Raw genomic sequence first — 18,316 nt, forward strand, 5'->3', positions numbered from 1 at the left:
CCCCCGGAGGGCGCCGGCCCCGGAGGTGAGTTCAGCCCCAGCCCCCGAGACCCCCGAGCAGCGCTTTCCCGCAGCGAGCCGCAGCCCCTCCCCCCAGGGCTCACCCTTCGCGGCTCCCGGGAGACCCCTTTGGCAACTCGGGGGCGTCCGGCGGGCCAGGGGCACCTCCCGGGCGCGGTCCCCGCGCGGGGCTGGGGGCACACAGACCGAGTCTCCGCCCCCTTGTTCTCTGCGCTCCCGGCCCGGGAAGCCGTGCCGGGCACGCTCCTTGGTGGGTGGCCCGGAGTTTCGTCCTGAGCCCCCTCCTAGCCGAGTCAGCCGGTGACACGGGGAGCGGGGAAGGGGCGTTCCGAGGCTGGAGTTTGGGGCCCCTGTCGGTGGGGCGCGGGGGCGACGCTGGTCGCTTGCAAGCGCGTCCGCTTTGTTCGCCCAGCCGCGAGTCCCGGGGGCGAGGGCCGTAGACCGTGGCAGGCATCCTGCCAGGGGCGAGGGGCTGAGATGGGTCTTGGTGGGGGCGTGGGGCATGCACGGGTGCGGCCTGCCGGGGGCTCCAGAGCTGCAAGCGTGGCTGGTCCGGGCGCGGCCCCAGCGCACGCTCACCGGGGAGGGTAGGTGCGCGTGGAGCGCTCCCTGCGCTGATGGTGGAGGCCCTACTGCAGGACCTTGGAGTTGGTAACGGGAAGAAAGCTCTCAGACTCTCCCCGCTTCCCAGAGCCTTTTCCAAAAGGGCTTTCGGGGTTCCACTGGCCTAGGTAGAAACTTGGATGCAAACTGCAGACACCTCCACCTGCCCAGCCAAGCCCACCACCTCCTGGTTTCCTAGAGGTCCCACTCCAGGGAGCCAGCAGGTACCTGAGGGCACAGGCCAGCCTGCCACTCTGTAACTACATGGGAACCTCTCAGTCCCCCAGCCACACACGGTGGCGTCCCCAGGAGGAGCAGGTCCACCCACCCTGTGTATCTGCAGTCCAAGGTGGAGGGACGAATGCCCCAGGGCTGGTGGATTTGGGTTTGGTTTTGTCATTTGTGGGAGGGATCAGATTTCTTTCTTAACACTGATAGTCCCAGTCCCCTGGGTCTTCCCAGTAGCAGCTTTGTGGACACAGGAAGCCTGGAAGTTGGGAGTGAGGGCTTGGGGGTCTCAGACCTGTTTCCAGCTGTGAACTGTGGGCAGTCAGGCCCCTCTGAGCCTCAATTTCCATGTCTGTCAGTGGAGACAGCTCTGCTTCCCCTGCAGGGCTGTGGAAGCCCAAGGCATTTGGGAGTGGAGGTTAATCTCTTTTCCCTCCTCCTTTGGGAAAAAAGGAGGACTTCCCAGCAGCTTAAAAGGCAGAGAAAGCAGGTTCAGTTTCTGAGCCCATCACTTACTGGCTGGGGGCTTCAGATACCTGACTCTATCAGTGCACAGGTATTTACCTACAGGTCACAGCTCTGTGCAGTACCCTCCCCGGGGTGGGGACTTAGTGGGAAGATAGGGCCCTGTCCTCTGAGGGCTCACACTCTTGACACCAATGCCTGTTTCCTTGTCTGCAAAGTGGCTAGTGATGCCTACTTTGTGGAACCTCATGAGATCACACGTTGGTGACTATAACTGTCATTACTTATCACTTACTTTTGAAAACCTTACAAAAGTAGAGAGAACAGCATGACAAAGGCCCATGTGTGATATCCCAGCCCCTAGGCCCACAGCCTCCTCTCCAGACTACTACCAACCTCCCTTCATTAGTGGTTTGAACCAAATCTGGACATATTATTTCACTGATAAATAGTTCAGAAATATCTATAAGCTATGATTTTTATAAAGCATTATTAAAACACTTTGCACCTAAAAGAATTATTTCTTAATATGAAATGTAGGATACATGTGTGCACAGGAATGTGACGTGTGCCCCCTCTGAGGGCCCCACCTGGAAGCCAGGGCTGTAACCCACCCCAACTCAGTCTGCCCGAGGGTCCACAGGGAGAAAGAGAGGGATCCTCAGGAGGCTGAGAGTCTAGACAGGGCTACCCCAGCACCCCTGAAATGCTTTGGGGGTCCAAATCCAGAGAGGAAGGTGCTGGGGGATGGTGGCCCCTGCCTCTGCGACCTCCTCGCCTTCCCTGCAGCCATTTAGTTTATGATATTCATTCATTCACTTCATTAGCTCATTCATCCATACAGTGGTGTGTGCCAAGTGCCTTCTCGATGCTCTGGGCAGGGCCCTGGGCACACAACAGGGAACAGGATTTGGGCCAAGTTTTCCAGTCGAGAATGTGCTGGAAAATAGGTCAGCAGCAGAGCACAGGGCATCAGCAATCGGCCCTCAGGGAAGCCTGGGGTGGGGGGGCTGGGCTGAGGCACCCCAACTCCTGACTCCCTCACTGGGGTGCTTCCTCAGTGCCCACTCATCAGCCAGGGCACCAGCAGCCCCTGCAGGGGGGTTGGGTCCCCCTTGATAGGGGCTGTGCTGGGGTAAGGACCAGAACATTGCTGTGACCCCACATTCCGGGGTCCTTCCTGGGGCATCAGAAACACCTGCTTGCCTCTGCCCTGGCCCTGGAGACCCTGGGGGCTGCCAGCACCCGCCCCCATGCCTGCCTGTCATTGAGCCTCTGGTTCCCACCCTGGAAAAAGCAGTAGGTCTCACCCGTGAGAAATTTTCTTCTCCCTACAACCTTGTTGAGAGGGTGTCAGGCAGGCCTGGGTGATTCCTAACACAGCTCCTTACTACCTGTGGGCTAGTGGGCTCCTTGATTCATCCTCATTTGTTCACTGCGCACCCACTGTGTGCTTGGTCCTAGGAATGCAGCCAGGAACTAGATACAAGCTGCTTGGAGCGGATGGTTCTCGCTCTACCCAGTCCCAGCCTGCTCTGGGGCTGAGCCTGGGGGTCTGGTGCGTGGCTGACTCACAGTGTATGCGAGTATCAACTCCAGCCAAGATCAACCTTTGTTTCCATTGAGGATTGTTTTTAAATTGAGATATTTTTCACATATACAGTTCACCCTTTTGAAGTGTGCAACTCACTGTTTTAGTATATTCACAAAATTGTGAGGTCACCACCACTATCTAATTTTATAATATCTTCATTCCCCCCCAAAAAAAAAAACCCATACCCATTCTCCCCTTCTCCACTGCCGACCCCCCAGCCTCTGACAATCACTGATCGGATTTCTATGCACTTGCCTATTCTGGACACTTCGTAAGAACGGTGTCATGCAGTATTTGTCCTTCTGGGCCTGGCTTTCACTCAAGTGAGGTGATCAGGCTCATCCACGTGGTATCCTGTGTCAGTGCCGCGGTCCTTCTTGGGCTGAATCACATTTTGTTTATCCATTGAGCCACTGACACACATTCGATTGCTTCCGCTTTGGGCTCCTGCGAATCACACTGTGAACATGCGTGTACAGCTGACTCATCAACAACATAAGGGTTGGGGCGCCAACCTCCCTCAAAGTCAGAAATCCACATAGAACCTTTGACTCCCCAAAAACTTAACTGCTAATAGCCTGCTGTTGACCAGAGCTTTACGGATATGGTTAACGAACACATATTTGTATGCTGCGAGTATTACACAGTAGGTTCAGTCACTGGCGGAATCGCGTGCGTGCCTTACAGCAGCTGCACGCTCTTCATGCCAAGATCAATCTTGCCCCTCCTGGGGGCTCAGGTCTTCTGTGTCCCTGGCATCACATTCTTCTGGCCAAAAAATTAGTGTCCTGATGGGAAAAGCTGCATCTTCCCAATTTTCCTTCCCCAAAGCCTCAACACAGGCCAAGGCACCAGAGTTTACAGAATAAAGACCAGGCCACTGCCAAAGGGAGGTGGGGAAGGATCAGACTAGACACCTAGTAGCTTCAAATGCTTACAGGACTGAATCCCATCAACGCTGACACCATTAGCTACAGATGCGTTGCTGTCTCAGGAATGTAGAAATATGAAAAGACGCTTTTGGCCGGGCGCGGTGGCTCACGCCTGTAATCCCAGCACTTTGGGAGGCCGAGGTGGGTGGATCACGAGGTCAGGAGATCGAGACCACGGTGAAACCCCATCTCTACTAAAAATACAAAAAAATTAGCCGGGCAAGGTGGCGGGAGCCTGTAGTCCCAGCTACTGGGGAGGCTGAGGCAGGAGAATGGTGTGAACCCGGGAGGCGGAGCTTGCAGTGAGCCAAGATCGCGCCACTGCACTCCAGCCTGGGGGACAGAGCAAGACTCTGTCTCAAAAAAAAAAAGAAAAGAAAAGATGCTTTTTTTCTTTTTTTTTTTTTGAGACAGAGTCTCGTTCTGTCACCCAGGCTGGAGTGCAGTGGCATGATCTCTGCTCACTGCAAACTCTGCCTCCTAGGTTCAAGCGAGTCTCCTGCCTCGGCCTCCTGAGTAGCTGGGACTACAGGCACGCACCACCACACCAGCAAATTTTTCTATTTTTAGTAGAGATGGGGTTTCACCATGTTGGCCCAGACTGGTCTCGAACTCCTGGCCTCAAGTGATCCGCCTGCCTTGGCCTCCCAAAGTGCTGGGATTACAGGCGTGAGCCACCGCACCCGGCCAAAAAGATGCTTCTTAAGAGTCAATTATGATATTCACTGTCAATTATGATATTCATTCCACACAGGGCTGCTGTGCAGCTCCACTGGGCTAGAGCTTTGTCCCAGAAGCTGTCTGTGGTCCCTTGGGACCCCAGGATCTATAATGAGGACTGCTGGCATTCCCATGCCCCCTCTCCAGTGCAAGATGGGGAAGGGGATTGCTGTTTGGTTGAGGTCCTGCTTGGGGTCCCTGTCCCAGCACAAGCAGAGGGCACCCAGCATACATGGAGGATGGTGGGAGCAGTGCCTGCAGACTTACCTCCCGCTGGACTGTGCTTTGCTGGCCTCATCGTAAAAATGCAGGTATTGGCCGGGCACGGTGGCTCACGCCTGTAATCCCAGCACTTTGGGAGGCCAAGGCAGGCGGATCACGAGATCAGGAGATCAAGACCAGCCTGGCCAACAGGGTGAAACACTGTCTCTACTAAAAATACAAAAATTAGCCAGGCATGGTGGTGCACACCTGTAATCCCAGCTACTCAGGAGGCTGAGGCAAGAAAATCGCTTGAACCCAGGAAGCGGAGTTTGCAGCGAGCAGAGATGGCGATATTGCCCTCCAGCCTGGTGCCAGAGAGAGACTCCACCTCAAAAAAAAAAAAAAATTCAGGTAGACGCTGTCCCACTCAGCTCAAACCCTTCAGCAGCTTCTTCCAGCTCACTCGGTGTGGAAACCAAAGTGCTGACAAGGTCCACACACCTGCACACGCCCACCCTTGCCCTGCCTCACAGCCCCCAGCTGTCCTCAAATGCACTCTGCTCGGGGCCCTTATGCATGTCCCCCCAGTATCACACGGCTCCCTCCCACCTCCAGGCTTCTCCAAGTCTTGGTAGAGCACCCTCCCCAGATCCTCCCTAAAATGGGAGCACAGCCCCACACTGCTCCCTGCACTGACTGCCTCTCAGAAGGGCAGGAATCATCTATTTTGTCTATGCCATGTCCCCAGAACGGAGGGCGATTCAGAAGGCTTGGTTGGGTGAATGAATGAGAGAGCCTTCGTCTGGATGAGGGGCCCCGCCCAGCGAGAGGGGGGCTACAAGGGGAGACTCCACCTCTGTCCCACCTTCCTTCAGAGATCCACTTCCCCCGGGGTCAGGACCCAGAGAACCTAAGCCAGCAAGTGAGGGACTTTCTGCTCCCTCTGCTGGGCCCTGAACCAGGATCCCTGTCTCCCAGCCCCATGCCATGATCAGGCACAGGCTGACAGGTGATGGCTGAGAGCTCCAGCTGCGTCTGTGGCCAGCCCTGTGCTGCATGCTGGGGACAGATGCTGAGCTACTCTGTGCCTCAGCTTCTTCCTCTCAAGTACAAATCTCAGAGTCTTCCCCATGTGGCTGGGAGTTAGGGTGAGGTGAGAATGGAGTTAGTCAATAAACAGAACAGAATGCTGGGACTGTCCTAGAAAACCGTAAGCCACTGCCTTTTTTTTTTTTTTTTAAGGCAGGGTTTTGCTCTGTAGCTCAGGCTGGAATGCAGTGGCACGATCATAGCTCACTGCATTCTTGACCTCCTGGGCTTCAGGCAGTCCTCCTGCCTCAGCCTCCCGAGTAGCTGCCACACAGGTGTGTACCACCACACCCAGCTGTCATTATTAACCCAGAACCACCTGCCCCACCCTGCCTCTGAGGGTGCTGTCCCCACAGAGATTCTCTGCAGAACTGCTCTTGCCCCAGGTTTCCTTGATATCAGGGAGCTGCCAGAGAGGAGGGGATGGGAGGCCAGGGTGGATGATCGCTTGAACCCAGGAGTTCGAGATCAGCCTGGGCAATATGGCAAGACCCTGTCTCTACCAAAAAAAATTTTAATTAGCCAGGAGTGGTGGTCCCAGCTACTCAGGAGGCTGAGGTGGGAGGATCGCTTGAGCTGAAGAAGGAAGTTGAGGCTGCAGTGAGCTATGGTTTTACCACTGCACTCCAGCCTGGGCAACAGTGAGACCTTGTCTCTTAAAAAAGAGAGAAAGGCCAGGCGTGGTGGCTCAAGCCTATAATGCCAGCACTTTGGGAGGCCGAGGCGGGCGGATCACCTGAGGTTGGGAGTTTGAGACCAGCCTGACCAACATGGAGAAACCCCATCTCTACTAAAAATACAGAATTCGCCGGGCATGGTGGTGCATGCCTATAATCCCAGCTTCTCGGGAGGCTGAGGCAGGAGGGTCGCTTGAACCCAGGAGGCGGAGGTTTCTGTGAGCCGAGATCACACCATTGCACTCCAGCCTGGACAACAAGAGCAAAAATCTATCTCAGAAAAAAAAAAAGAAAGAAAGAAAAAATAGGAGGGGGTGCCCCTCAGGACAGAAGGAGGCGCAGGGAGGCACAGAGATGGAGCTGAGGGCTATACCCCAGAGGCCTGCTCTGGGGTGAAGGTGCCCATGGGGGACATGCCTGGCCTGTAAACCCGGGGAGGTAAAAGCCCCTGTAGCCTTCTTCAGCTGGGGATCCTGAGAGCAGGGCCTCCTGGCCAGTGACTTACCCCTGCACCTTGGTTCCCCACTCGTACCTGCTCTCAGGGCTCTGGATCAGCTATGCCAGAGGGACAGCCCCTGCTCTGTCCTGGACCTGGCAGGTCTGAGGCCCCTGCAGCACCCTCCTGAGACTCAAGGCTGGGACAGAGCTACGCCCTCTGCAGCCATGGCCACCGCTCTGAGTTGTGTGGAAGCATTTTGGAACGGTGACCACAGCACCATCCAGCGGGACATGAGCACACTGTGGGCAGGGACCTGTGGGCAGGGACGTGGGACTGCAGGCTACACTGTCTCTCCTTGAGGAAGGGCCCAAGGGCCAGGCTGGGTCTCCTGGGGGCGTCCCCTCCCCTGGGCGCCCCCTCAGCGCTACGGACAGTGGTCAAGCAGGCTTCTTCCTGCTGATGTCCGGGAGGTCCCCCTGCTCACAGCCTTAGAACAGAGTCCACATGTCATCCCCTGTCCCCTGTGCCTTCTGGGCGGGCAGGTATCCCTGCTGGACTTGGGGGTGGGCCAAGACACCAGTAACTGGACCCCTTAGGATGCTCAGAAACCTCATTCCAGATGCCAGTGGAGAGGCAGAAACCAGATTCTGCGAGCCCCATCCAGCCTGCCCAACCCCCAGGCCTGAAATGGGCCATGCCATGACACAGCACTTGGCTCCTCAGACAGGAGGCTGGTGGGCCACTGTCAGGCCACAGGGCTGCTGCCCAGGCAGAGCCTAACACTCAGCTCGCTGCCAAGTCACCTGCCTACAGCCACACTGCCCAGTTCTTAAGCCAATGGGGACCTCCCAGCCCTGCACTGGTGCTCCTCACTCAGGAGGCTGGGCACCTGCGGGCCTGCACCTCCCTCAGCTCTGCTGGGGAGGGGTGGGGGTGCACTGGGACGGATACTACAGACCCACCAGGCTCACCTGGCAGTATCTAGGCTGCCAGCTAGTGCCATGGGGGAGGACAGGCCCACCCCTCCCAGGCAGCTGTTGGCACCAAATCCCAGCTGCTCCCCTCGGCTTCAAGCACACCCAGCTACGATCAGTGCTCACCACTGGGGGCTGCCAAAAATACCTCATAGGGTCCTCAGGGTGCTGCTGGCAGAAGCGGGAGGGCACCTGTCCATCTGACAAGCGTGTGCTGAGCACCCACTCAGGTGGGAAGTGCTGGTGTCCCCAGAAGGCCCCTGCCACGCAGGGTCCAGGAAGCAGCTGAGGGAAGGAGGGCCATCTGGAAACAGGTTCCTGCAGGGGCAATGGGTGGGGGCAAAAATCAAGTGCTTTGTCTCTTCCCTAAGAGATGGACCCGCAGGGCCTAGGGCCAAAGGGGAGCATGCCCCCAGGGACAGGCCTGACTCTGGCTAACAGGACTCTCTGGCTGCCTGTGGCAAGTGAGGTGGCTGCTAGAATGATGTGGCCCTGGATGAGAGGGTGAGCAGCTGGGGAGGGCTGAGGAGATCTGTGGAGGGATGGACGTAAGAGTCGCCAATGTCTCTAGCTTTGGGTCAGCAGCCAAGGGGCCTCCTGCTCTCGTCTGACAAAACAAGTATAAAAAAAAAAACAGTTGGGCCAGGTGCGATGGCTCACGCCTATAATCCCAGCACTTTGGGAGGCCAAGGCGGGTGGATCACGAGTGAAAAAAAAAAAAAAAATAGCTGGGTATGGTGGCACGCACCTGTAGTCTCAGCTATTCAGGAGGCTGAGACATTTGAATCGCTTGAACCCGTGAGGTGGAGATTGCAGTGAGCCGAGATCACGCCACTGCACTCCAGCCTGGTGACAGAGCAAGACTCTGTCTCAAAAAAAAAAAAAAAAAAAAAAAAAAAAAAAAAAAAAATAGCTGGGTATGGTGGCACGCACCTGTAGTCTCAGCTATTCAGGAGGCTGAGGCATTTGAATCGCTTGAACCCGTGAGGTGGAGATTGCAGTGAGCCGAGATCACGCCACTGCACTCCAGCCTGGTGACAGAGCAAGACTCTGTCTCAAAAAAAAAAAAAAAAAGGAACAGTTACGTTTGTGAAAAAATGAGGCCAGGCTCAGTGGCTCACACCTTGTAATCCTAGCACTATGGGAGGCCGAGGCAGATGGATCACCTGAGGTCAGAAGTCCAGCCTGGCCAATATGGTGAAACCCCGTCTCTACTAAAAATACAAAAATTAGCTGGGCATGGTGGTGCATGCCTGTAATCCCAGCTACTCAGGCGGATGAGGCAGGAGAATCGCTCAAACCCAGGGGGCAGAGGTTGCAGTGAGCTGAGACTGTGCCACCGCACTCCAGCCTGGGTGAGAGAGAGAGACTCCATCTCAAAAAAAAAAAAAAAAAGGGAAAAACCTGGAAGAATATTTGCTCAACTGTGAGGCGTGGTTGGTGGCCAAGTGATCACAGAATGGCAGGCCTGCCTCTTCCTCCTGGTTTCTAACTTTCATTTAATGAGAATGTGTTATTCTGAACTCAAACACAGCATCGGTATTTAAAAGGAACAGTGGAGAGGGGCTGTTCTGGTTTGAAGGGGACCAAGAGGCTGGGCATGGAAACTCACGGGAGATCCTTCAGGGGACCCTGGGCTGAGCCAGAACTCAGAGGCCAGGACAGCACTGGGATGAGCCACGCGGGCCCTGGTGGAACTTCCAGGCCTGCATGGTGCTGCTTTCACGGGTGCTTGAGTACCAAGGGTGATCTGGACCTCAGAGTCCTTGTTCACTAGGGGAGGCCAGGGCCCAAGGGGAAGGGGCAGCCTCCTTGAAGCCCCCCAACCCCTTGTCTGGGGTCCAGGCATGAGGTCACAAGCCCAGCCATCCCATCACCTGCTGGTCACTGCCCAGAGTTTCAAAGGACTGGATGTGCCAAGTCCTCACACCCAGCCCCGCGTCCTGGGGGGCTGTGGGAGCCCTGTGGGTCTCCAGGTGACACCCTGTGTCTTTGGCTGCAGAGATCGTTAAGGAGGCTGAGGTGCTGCAGGCTGCGCTGGGCATCCCAGCCCACGGGACAGGGGACAATGGCCACACGCCTGTGGAGGAGGAGGTGGGGGGCATCCCCATACCAGCACCGGGGCTCCTGCAGGTCACAGAGAGGAGGCGTAAGTACTGCTCCCTGCCCAGTGCACTCTAGGAGGACCCCGTGAGCTCCCCCAGGAGACACGGCAGCAGGGTCCACCTCCTGTCCGAACACTCCCTGGGGGCTCTGGGTCCAGCGCTGTGCGCTAGACTCTTGCAGCTTTGGTTCTCTGGGCCTCAGCTGCACCATCGGTCAAGTGAAAGCCTTATAGTCATGAGTATACGCCACACCCATCAGATCCTGATGGTGCTGGGCTTTGCGGGAAGCTGTGGTTCACCCACAGCCTTGTGGGAGGACACAGCGCACACTCTCCTAGACCCCCAGGGCTCTAGGCAGCCTTGTGGGAGGGCCTGAGGGCTGACCGTACCCCCTCTGCCCTCAGAGCCTCTGAGCAGTGTCTCCTCTCTGGAGGTCCACTTCGACCTCCTGGACCTCACTGAGCTGACGGACATGTCCGACCAGGAGCTGGCCGAGGTCTTTGCTGACTCGGACGATGAGAACCTCAACACCGAGTCCCCAGCAGGTGAGGCCGGCATCGGGGCTGGGAGGTGTGCGTGGTGGGCTGAGGCCCCTTGGGAAGTCCTGGGAGGTGTGCGTGTGTTTTAGCAAGAATCCGTCACCATTTCGCCACGCTGCTATTTGCCCAACTTGAAGCAATTTCCCCATCACAGCTGCTTAAAACTTTACTTTTCAAGTGAGCAACAGAAGGCTAAAGCCACCGTCCCCTCAAAAGCAGAATTTAATGAACGTGAATTTTCATCATAAATTGGGCCAAGAACGAAAGGTGGGGTGATCACCAGCCCGGGCCCCTCCTCGGCTCACTTAACTTTCTCTGATTCCCATGGAGCGTTGCCATTGGCCTGAAGGCAGCTCCAGTGTCCTCACTGCGTGCGAGCAGGGCCCCTGGCACGGCCACGTGCTCGGCATGACCAGAGCACAGGGCTCACCACTGAGGCTGCGACAGCGTGTCCTAAGTCTCTTCTGACAGTGACCAGTGAAGGACACTGACGTGACCTGTGTGAACTTCAGTGATAACTGTGAGAGCATCGGGCTGAGCCTTCCCTGCATGGGGCGGTTTGGCCCGGCCTCTGCTTCCCCACCCCCCAGACCACCCAGGACCTCATTAAAAGGACCAGCCCCACCGTGAATCCTGCCAGCGGCCAGCTGCTCCCCTGGTTCCTGGAGGTGTCAGGAAGGGGTGTCGGCCTGGCGTCCTGGGCTGCTGCAGCCCCAGGTGTCTGGGAGGGAATGGGGCCTGGTGAGTCAGCCGCCAGCTCCCCTCCAGGACACGGCCATTGCCTGACCCTGGCCGGTTCCCACCATCTCCATGTTGGTGGCAACTCTTCCCACCCAGCCTATGAGCCCAGGCATGTACCACTGTGGCTGGGGAGGTGCAGTGGGAGTGAGGGGCTCAGACTCCAGCCCACCAGAATCCCCAGCCCCACAGAGCCCGCACCGCGGAGACACAAGGCCCATGATAGGGCAGAGGCTCCAAGAGGCCTGCAGGGCTCACGGGAGTGGTTGGCTGAGCTGGGACACCTGCCAGGGGGTGGTTTGGGGAGGCCCCACCAGGGTCACTTGACCACGCAGGAGAGGCTCAGCCTAGGGTGTAGTGACTCCGGGGAGCACCAGACAAGGCCCTCTCCGGGCCCCACCCAGACCACAATGTCCACCTCTCTGGTGGGGCCAGTGTGTGGTGGGGGCCTCCTGTCAGAGGTAGATGTGTGCATGCCAGGCGCAGGGGCCGGTGCAGAGCATTGGCAGGAGTGGCCCAGGAGGCCAGCGGGACCTGAAGCCCTCCTGCATTCACCCAGGCCTCTCGGCCGCGCTGAGTTGCCCTGCCCGCATCCCCCTAGGTCTGCACCCGCTGCCCCGGGCTGGCTGCCTGCGCTCCCCTTCCTGGACGAGGACCAGGGCTGAGCAGAACCGTGAGAAGCAGCCCCTAGGTGACCCTGAGCGGCAGGCCACAGTCCTGGACACGTTTCTCACTGTGGAGAGGCCCCAGGAGGACTAGGCCATCTCCGCCTGCCCTCCAGCTCCTGCAGGGCTGGAGTCAGAACCATGATGGCAGATCTGGGCAGTCCTGACCCAGCAGACACACCTCACACCCCCACGAGGCTCCAGCCGTCACCTCCTGACACACACCCTGGGGGCAGCTCCCTGCCAGCCCCAAGGCCTGCCTTGTCTGTTGGGCACGGGTCTTAGCCTCACGTGGAGACCAGCCGGCTTTCCTGGGGGACACATGGGGCCCCTGGATGCCTCCGGGAGCCCCAGCACAAGCACAGCCCAGTGGCCTTACGTCCAGCTTGTTCCTGGGCCCTGAGTCAGGAAGACAGCGTCACAGAGTCACTGCCGGAAATGTGGTGAGGAGTGGAGTGGCCCATGGCGGCCCTGGGGTGAGGGGGACCCAGGCCTGTGACAGCCACTCCAGGAACTCCGGGGGGTGCTCCAACCTCCACGCTTACCTGTGCTACCAAGCTCGGAAGCCAGAGGCAGGTTTGGTAGTGGCTAATGGGACGATGTGCTGTCCAGCAAAGCACATGGAGGAGCGGCCCCAAAATTCCCACCTTGGTTTCCATCCTGCCCCTTCTGCTCCACGAGGCACTGTCTCACTAGGGTCCCCTCCCCAAGGCTCAGCTCTAAGACCTGCACCTGCTTCTCTTGGTCCCTGCGTGACAGGCAAGTCCATTCCCTCCTTAGCTCAGAACACCAAATATCACCAGACTGCCTCAGAAACTTGGTGACACCTCCTGGAATGCTCTCGGCTCGGGGAGGGGGTCACCGTCTCCCTGTCCTGCACCCACCACGAGGCCACATCCTCGTTTCTGCTCACATCCCATTGCCCGGTTACACGGCCTGCCCACAGCCCTGAAACTTGCTGGGCAGGTTTGGGGCCCATGGGACCCGTGTGTCCGGCAGCAGCGGAGGCGGCTGACAGGCCCTGCTCCTCTGCTCTGGGGTGTCTGGGGCCCCAGCTCATGCCCTCCCAATGCTTATATGCTGAAGCTCACAGAATGGGCTTCCTGCCTGACAGCAAGTCAAAGAATGAGTGTAATGCGAAAGTGTACGCTTACTTTCCATCCGCAAGCCAACCTGCCCCAGCCCCATTTCCCATGAGCACGCTTCTGGGGAAGGAAAACAAGCTCCTGGCCTTCACTGTCAGTAGAGCTTTGGAGATGCCCCAGGCATGCCTTCAGCTCCTTCTGTGTACAGGGCTTTAGAGGTGGCATCTGCTCCCACTTCTGAGCCACCCGCTGCCTCTCAGCACTGCTGGCAAACCCAGTTCCTGCCTCAGCCAGGCCTCCTTCCCTGGTTTCCAGTCACACAGAGCCCAGCAGCTTTCTTTCAGTCCCATAAAGGCAGCCTATGTCCCTGGCCACACCTCCACCCGCCAGGGTCTTCGTCCCCATCTTCCATCCTTCCTGCTGAGCTTCCACAGAGCTCGTTTGCAAACAGTGGGATTAAAGCATCACTGCGCATTCAAAGGCCTGGTCGCAGTCTCTTCCTTTCCAACACCAGAGTGCATGAGGTGCCTGCTGGGGGTGTGGGCTGAGCCGTCCTGGGCTCCATGCCCTGATCATTCTCCGGCTGCAGCAGCCCAGGGGCTCACTTGGGTCACGTTTGGGGGATGAGTGTCCTGGATTTCTAGTCCCAAAGTTACACAACAGAAGGAATCATTAAGGAAGTGAAAGTCATGCCCCACGTGTTCGTAAAGGTGGCCCGGGCCAGGGGAGGGAGTCACTCCCCAGCAAAGGAGTCGCTCTCAACACATTCCTGTCCCAGAGGCCACTGGCACTGGTCACGGGGAGGCACCAGATGAGGCCAAAACTCCTGTCCACTGTCACTACTCATGAAATGAGATGGCCACGGAGCCTGGCCAGGGCTGACCTCCCTTCTGCCAGAACCATGGGTCTCTGTGTGTTTCCGTGCTGGGCTCTGAGGGGAGAAGCCTGGGGCCTCCCATACAAGAAAATTCTCAGTCAGGTGTCCTACAACCATGGACCCAGAAAACGGCCTCCGTCAGTGACGTACCTTCTGGAAAGGGTGCACGGCTACTGGCAGGTACACGCAATCCACCCCATTCCACCTTCCCTTCTGGCAGAGGGAGGGAGGCAGGCAGGCTGAGAAATACAGAGGCTGAAAGCTCGTGTCCCCGCAGGGTGCACAGACTGCCACAGCACAGACAGCAGCACCTGCAGGTGTCACTCTGGCCGATGGAGCTTCTCAGCAAAGGTGCAGCTGAGCCACCATTGACAGGCTGATGAGGCAAACTGCGGGTCACGCCCAGGACAGGGGGGAAAAGGCCGTGGAAAATGGTGTCTGATTCAGGGGCTGAGACGACTCCTGACTGACATAAGGAACAGCTTGTGAAGGACACATGCAGGAAGGCTGAGGGGAAGGCGCGTGACAGCCCTGAAGAGGTGAGGGTGAATGCGGACGCCGAGGAGACAGGTCTGGAGGGAACAGCCCGGTAGGGGAGGCACAAGGATCCCACACCCACATCATCATGAAGGACCCCAGGCATGTGCAGCCGGCTGGGAGGTGACGAAACGGACACCCAGGCTCTCCCAGGGGTGTTGGAGGGAACCACAGTGGGGCTGGAGCCATGAGCCCATGACCACCCTGCATCCTGGAGACCACCAGATGCCACGATGTCACCGGGGAAGGGCGGGGTTGAGGAAGCACCCCACCTCCATCTGAGGGACCTGAGACCAGGCCCCAACCGGACCCCAAGTGGCTCAGCTACTCTGGGTCTGGTGGAGGCCATGATGAAGGTTGAGTGCTGGAGAGTTGTTGAGTCCAATGATACGCATTTTACAAACAGCAAAAGTTGAACGTGTTCACCCCAGTTGGAAATTATATTTTTGAGGCTCCAAGGCCAGCGTAACAGGCAATTTATAAAATGGACTACAAAGCCCCAGTGTCTGATCTGGCCTAGGTCGAGAGAGAGGCTGAGAGCAAATAGTGCCCAGGACAGCAAGCAGGGCCTCCTCCTCCAGCTGTTCACCCAGGACATCTGCAAAAGGGTGTCTTCCCCAGGTCCCATCCCAGGTGACCCACAAGCAGGGCCTCCTCCTACGGCCGCTCACCCAGGACATCTGCAAATGGGCATCCCCCAGGTCCCATCCCAGGTGACCTAGACACGCATCCACCCACCCCAAGGCAGTGGTTGAGGCTGACACTGCCCTGCTGTTGCTGACCCCAGTGAGTCCTGGAGGTAGGTCATGTGCTGGAGACAGCGCAAGGGGCATCCTCACCGAGTCCCACACACCCCAGATAAGAAAAAGCAAAGCCTCCCTCAGTTCAAGGCACCAAAGGGCCTGGAGCTCAGAGCCCAGAAGGGGCCTTCCTAATAAAAATTAGGAGCTACCCAACCCCAGGAAAAGGGTTCATGAACAGGCACCAGGGTCAGAGGCAGCCGCGTGCTGAGGCTTCAGATCACAGCCTCTCCACAAACACCCCTGAGCCAGCTGGGGCCCTGCAGAACTTCCCCCTCCAGGACTCCAACAAAAAGGGATCGCAGGAACGGAACTGATGACCCAGATGCATCCTGCAGTGAGAGCACCTCCACCCAAGGACAGGGGCCAGGATTTTTAAGTAACTCAAGTCCCTCACACTCAGAGCAGTGCTGCCACAGAGCCAAGGTGCAGGCGGGGGTGGGGGGGATGCCCCGATGAGGAACGCAGGTGTAAGGCCCCACAGCACCTCCTCCCTCAGCCACGCACCTGTGGGTGGTGTGGACTTTCCTTTTTAATCCTTTTTAAGGACAGATCAACAGATCAGCTTCCACCAATCCAAACAGCTGCTTTAGAAACCTGACTCACCTTTGATACCTGGCTGACGCTCTCCTTTTCTGAATTCTACCAAACCGTGAGGGTTTCTGTGCTGGACCCAGGCTCCTCTGAGTGACTTTATGACCACATCAACACGCCTCCACAGAAGGTGCCCCACACAAGTCCCTCTTGAAGCTACACTCATGCCTGCCTCAGCACCACAGGGGCCAGAGCCCTGGGGCCTCTCCCATCTAACCCTGGACCCGACTGTCCTCCAGCAGCAGGACCCAGGGACTCAGGGTACCCCCTCTGCCCACTCCCACTCCCTGCATGTGGGCTCAGAGCACCCTGATCTAAAACGCCCGTTCACAGTTGTCACGTTTTAATTTGTTTTGGGTGAGATTCCACAGCTGCTTTGCAAAGGCCCCAGGTAAGTGGCAGTCACCTGAATTCCACCCAGCAGCAGGTGCAGGCACCACCACAGGCTACGCAGAGCTCCCCTGCACAGGCTGCTCCATGTCCTCCTCCTCCTGTCCCTGGTTCCAACCCTTCAGCCCCTCGGGTAGGGACGTGTCCTCCTCCAGGCTACCCATGCCTTCTACAAACTCCTCATACGTAGACTTCTCCGCGAAGGGCCGAGGGCCCAGCAGCTCCACCATGTCTGCCTTCTCCAGCACTTCCTTCTCCAGGAGCCGCTGGCCCACCTGGAAACAACGGCCCACCTGTCAGACAGCTCTGAGGACATGCTCACAGACCAAACCTAAGCAAGCTCGAGGATGGGTGTGGCCTTCGGGTGTGGCCCGACCGTGACCCAACATGGGACCCATGACCCGTCTGGGCAGAAGCCACACTCACCTTCTCCACATGCTCCCGGCACTGTGTCAGCAGGTCCAGGGTGCGCTTGTAGGCGGCGCTGATGAGGCACCGGACCTCCTCGTCAATGAGCTGGGCGGTTGCCTCACTGTACGGCTTCTCCACTGGGGCCTCGCCTTGGCGGGGAAAGTCGAAGGACACCTGGCCCAGCTTCTCACTCATCCCAAACTGCACAATCTGCAAGTGCGGAACCCAGGATGAGCCTGCGCCCAACAGAGCCTCCTGCAGCCCGCGCTGGGGGACGCCCACCCTTACCTGGGCATACGCACTCTGGGTGACCTTCCTCAGGTCGTCCTGAGCCCCCGTAGTGATCTGCCCGAAGCACAGCTGCTCGGCCACCCGGCCCCCGAGCATCATGCACATGCGGTCGAAGAGCTGCTCCCGGGTGTAGAGGTGCTGCTCCCGGAGCAGGTACTGTGCGTAGCCGAGCCCCGAGCCCCGGGGGATGATGGACACCTGAGGACAGGACCCATGCCCTCGTCACCCCAAACACTGTCCCCGCTTCCTCCAGGAGCCACCCTGGAGCGGCCAGGCCACCTGACCCTAGCTCTGACCACAGGTCCTTTCACTGGAACGTGAGAAGAGAGCCTGACCCAGGCCCCCCGTACACCATGGGGATGCCCCGAGAAGTGCACCTGCCTTTGGGAGCTTCACATGGAAACCACCTCTGCTCTGCCTGCCCTGCAGAGGCTCTGGAGGGGCCAATGGTCGAACCCAGAGCTCAGGACTGAGGTGGGTTTAACACTGAGGCTGCTCCCTTGAGTCGCACGGCCGAGGCCCCATTTGGAACCCAGTGCTCTTCCTTCCCCCTCTGCCCACTCCCACTCCCTGCATGTGGGCTCAGAGCACACAAAAGATCAAAGGGATCTTTTGACAAATTCTAGAGCAGTATATTCCTTAAAAAGTTAAAGGGCCAACCCTTGAATGTACCAGGCCCACACAACCACAGGTTGGCGCAGATTCCAGGCCCAGCCTGCCGGGCAGACTCACTCAGGGCGGGAAGACCAACCTTCAGCAGGGGGTCCACGTGCTCCAGGAACCAGCCCACCACCACGTGTCCGGCCTCGTGGTAGGCCACCGTTGTCTTTTCACGAGGCTGCAGGACCTGGGTCTTCTTCTCAAGACCTACACATCACATTCCCAGAGGAGTGAGGCAGGGCAGGAATAGGTGGCTGGGAAATGAGGTCCCTCCCTCTGTGCCCAGCCGTGTCTGCAGCTACACCTGATCCCCAGGCTTGTCTATACCAGACAGCAGAGGCCAAGCCCAGCTCCATGCTGCCTTCTGCTTTGCAGTGAAACCCACATCCCACACACCTCACACGAAGCCTTAAAACAGGCCCGTTTGAAGCCAATGGGAACAGCTGCATGTGAAACACAGAAAGGCACCATATCCTCTGGTTTGACTAAAAATGACAGCACAGCATGACAGGACAGAGAGGGATGATTTCAGTGCCCTAACAGCCCAGTGTACGGGCAGGTAACAGGACAAAGGAAAAGCACAGATGGCACAGCCAGCCCTCCCCAGACCCCTCTCATCACACCAGGACAGCCCTCAGGAGGCTTTGGTAGCAGGACACGGTGACCACGCCTGGAATC

The 18,316-nt window shown here is 57.9% G+C and overlaps 2 protein-coding genes across 3 annotated transcripts in view; one reads left to right on the plus strand and one right to left on the minus strand.

The window, feature by feature from the left end:
• The first annotated feature begins 7,593 nt into the window (after positions 1–7,593).
• DBNDD1 (dysbindin (dystrobrevin binding protein 1) domain containing 1) lies at positions 7,594–13,564 on the plus strand. 2 transcript variants are annotated; one of them, XM_011927958.1, is made up of 4 exons: positions 7,594–7,702; positions 9,949–10,095; positions 10,456–10,596; positions 11,930–13,558. In XM_011927958.1, exons 1-4 carry the CDS (start codon positions 7,660–7,662, stop codon positions 12,085–12,087), a joined length of 489 nt encoding a protein of 162 aa, XP_011783348.1. In that variant the 5' UTR covers positions 7,594–7,659; the 3' UTR covers positions 12,088–13,558. The 2 variants fall into 2 exon arrangements, with proteins under 2 accessions (XP_011783348.1, XP_011783349.1); XM_011927959.1 differs by lacking the exon at positions 7,594–7,702 and adding an exon at positions 9,274–9,430 and having other exon boundaries at positions 11,930–13,564.
• Positions 13,565–16,214: 2,650 nt separating this feature from the next.
• The window catches only part of LOC105501918 (AFG3-like protein 1), a 36,733-nt gene continuing 34,631 nt past the window's right edge, over positions 16,215–18,316 (minus strand). Inside the window, 5 exon segments of the mRNA XM_011928065.1 lie at positions 16,215–16,359; positions 16,361–16,551; positions 16,703–16,897; positions 16,976–17,176; positions 17,730–17,845. Of these exon segments, the coding sequence (XP_011783455.1) occupies positions 16,230–16,359; positions 16,361–16,551; positions 16,703–16,897; positions 16,976–17,176; positions 17,730–17,845 (833 nt within the window). The 3' untranslated portion in view covers positions 16,215–16,229.

The sequence above is a fragment of the Colobus angolensis genome, unplaced genomic scaffold, assembly GCF_000951035.1.
Source record: "Colobus angolensis palliatus isolate OR3802 unplaced genomic scaffold, Cang.pa_1.0 Scaffold76, whole genome shotgun sequence".
Classification (NCBI taxonomy): domain Eukaryota; kingdom Metazoa; phylum Chordata; class Mammalia; order Primates; family Cercopithecidae; genus Colobus; species Colobus angolensis.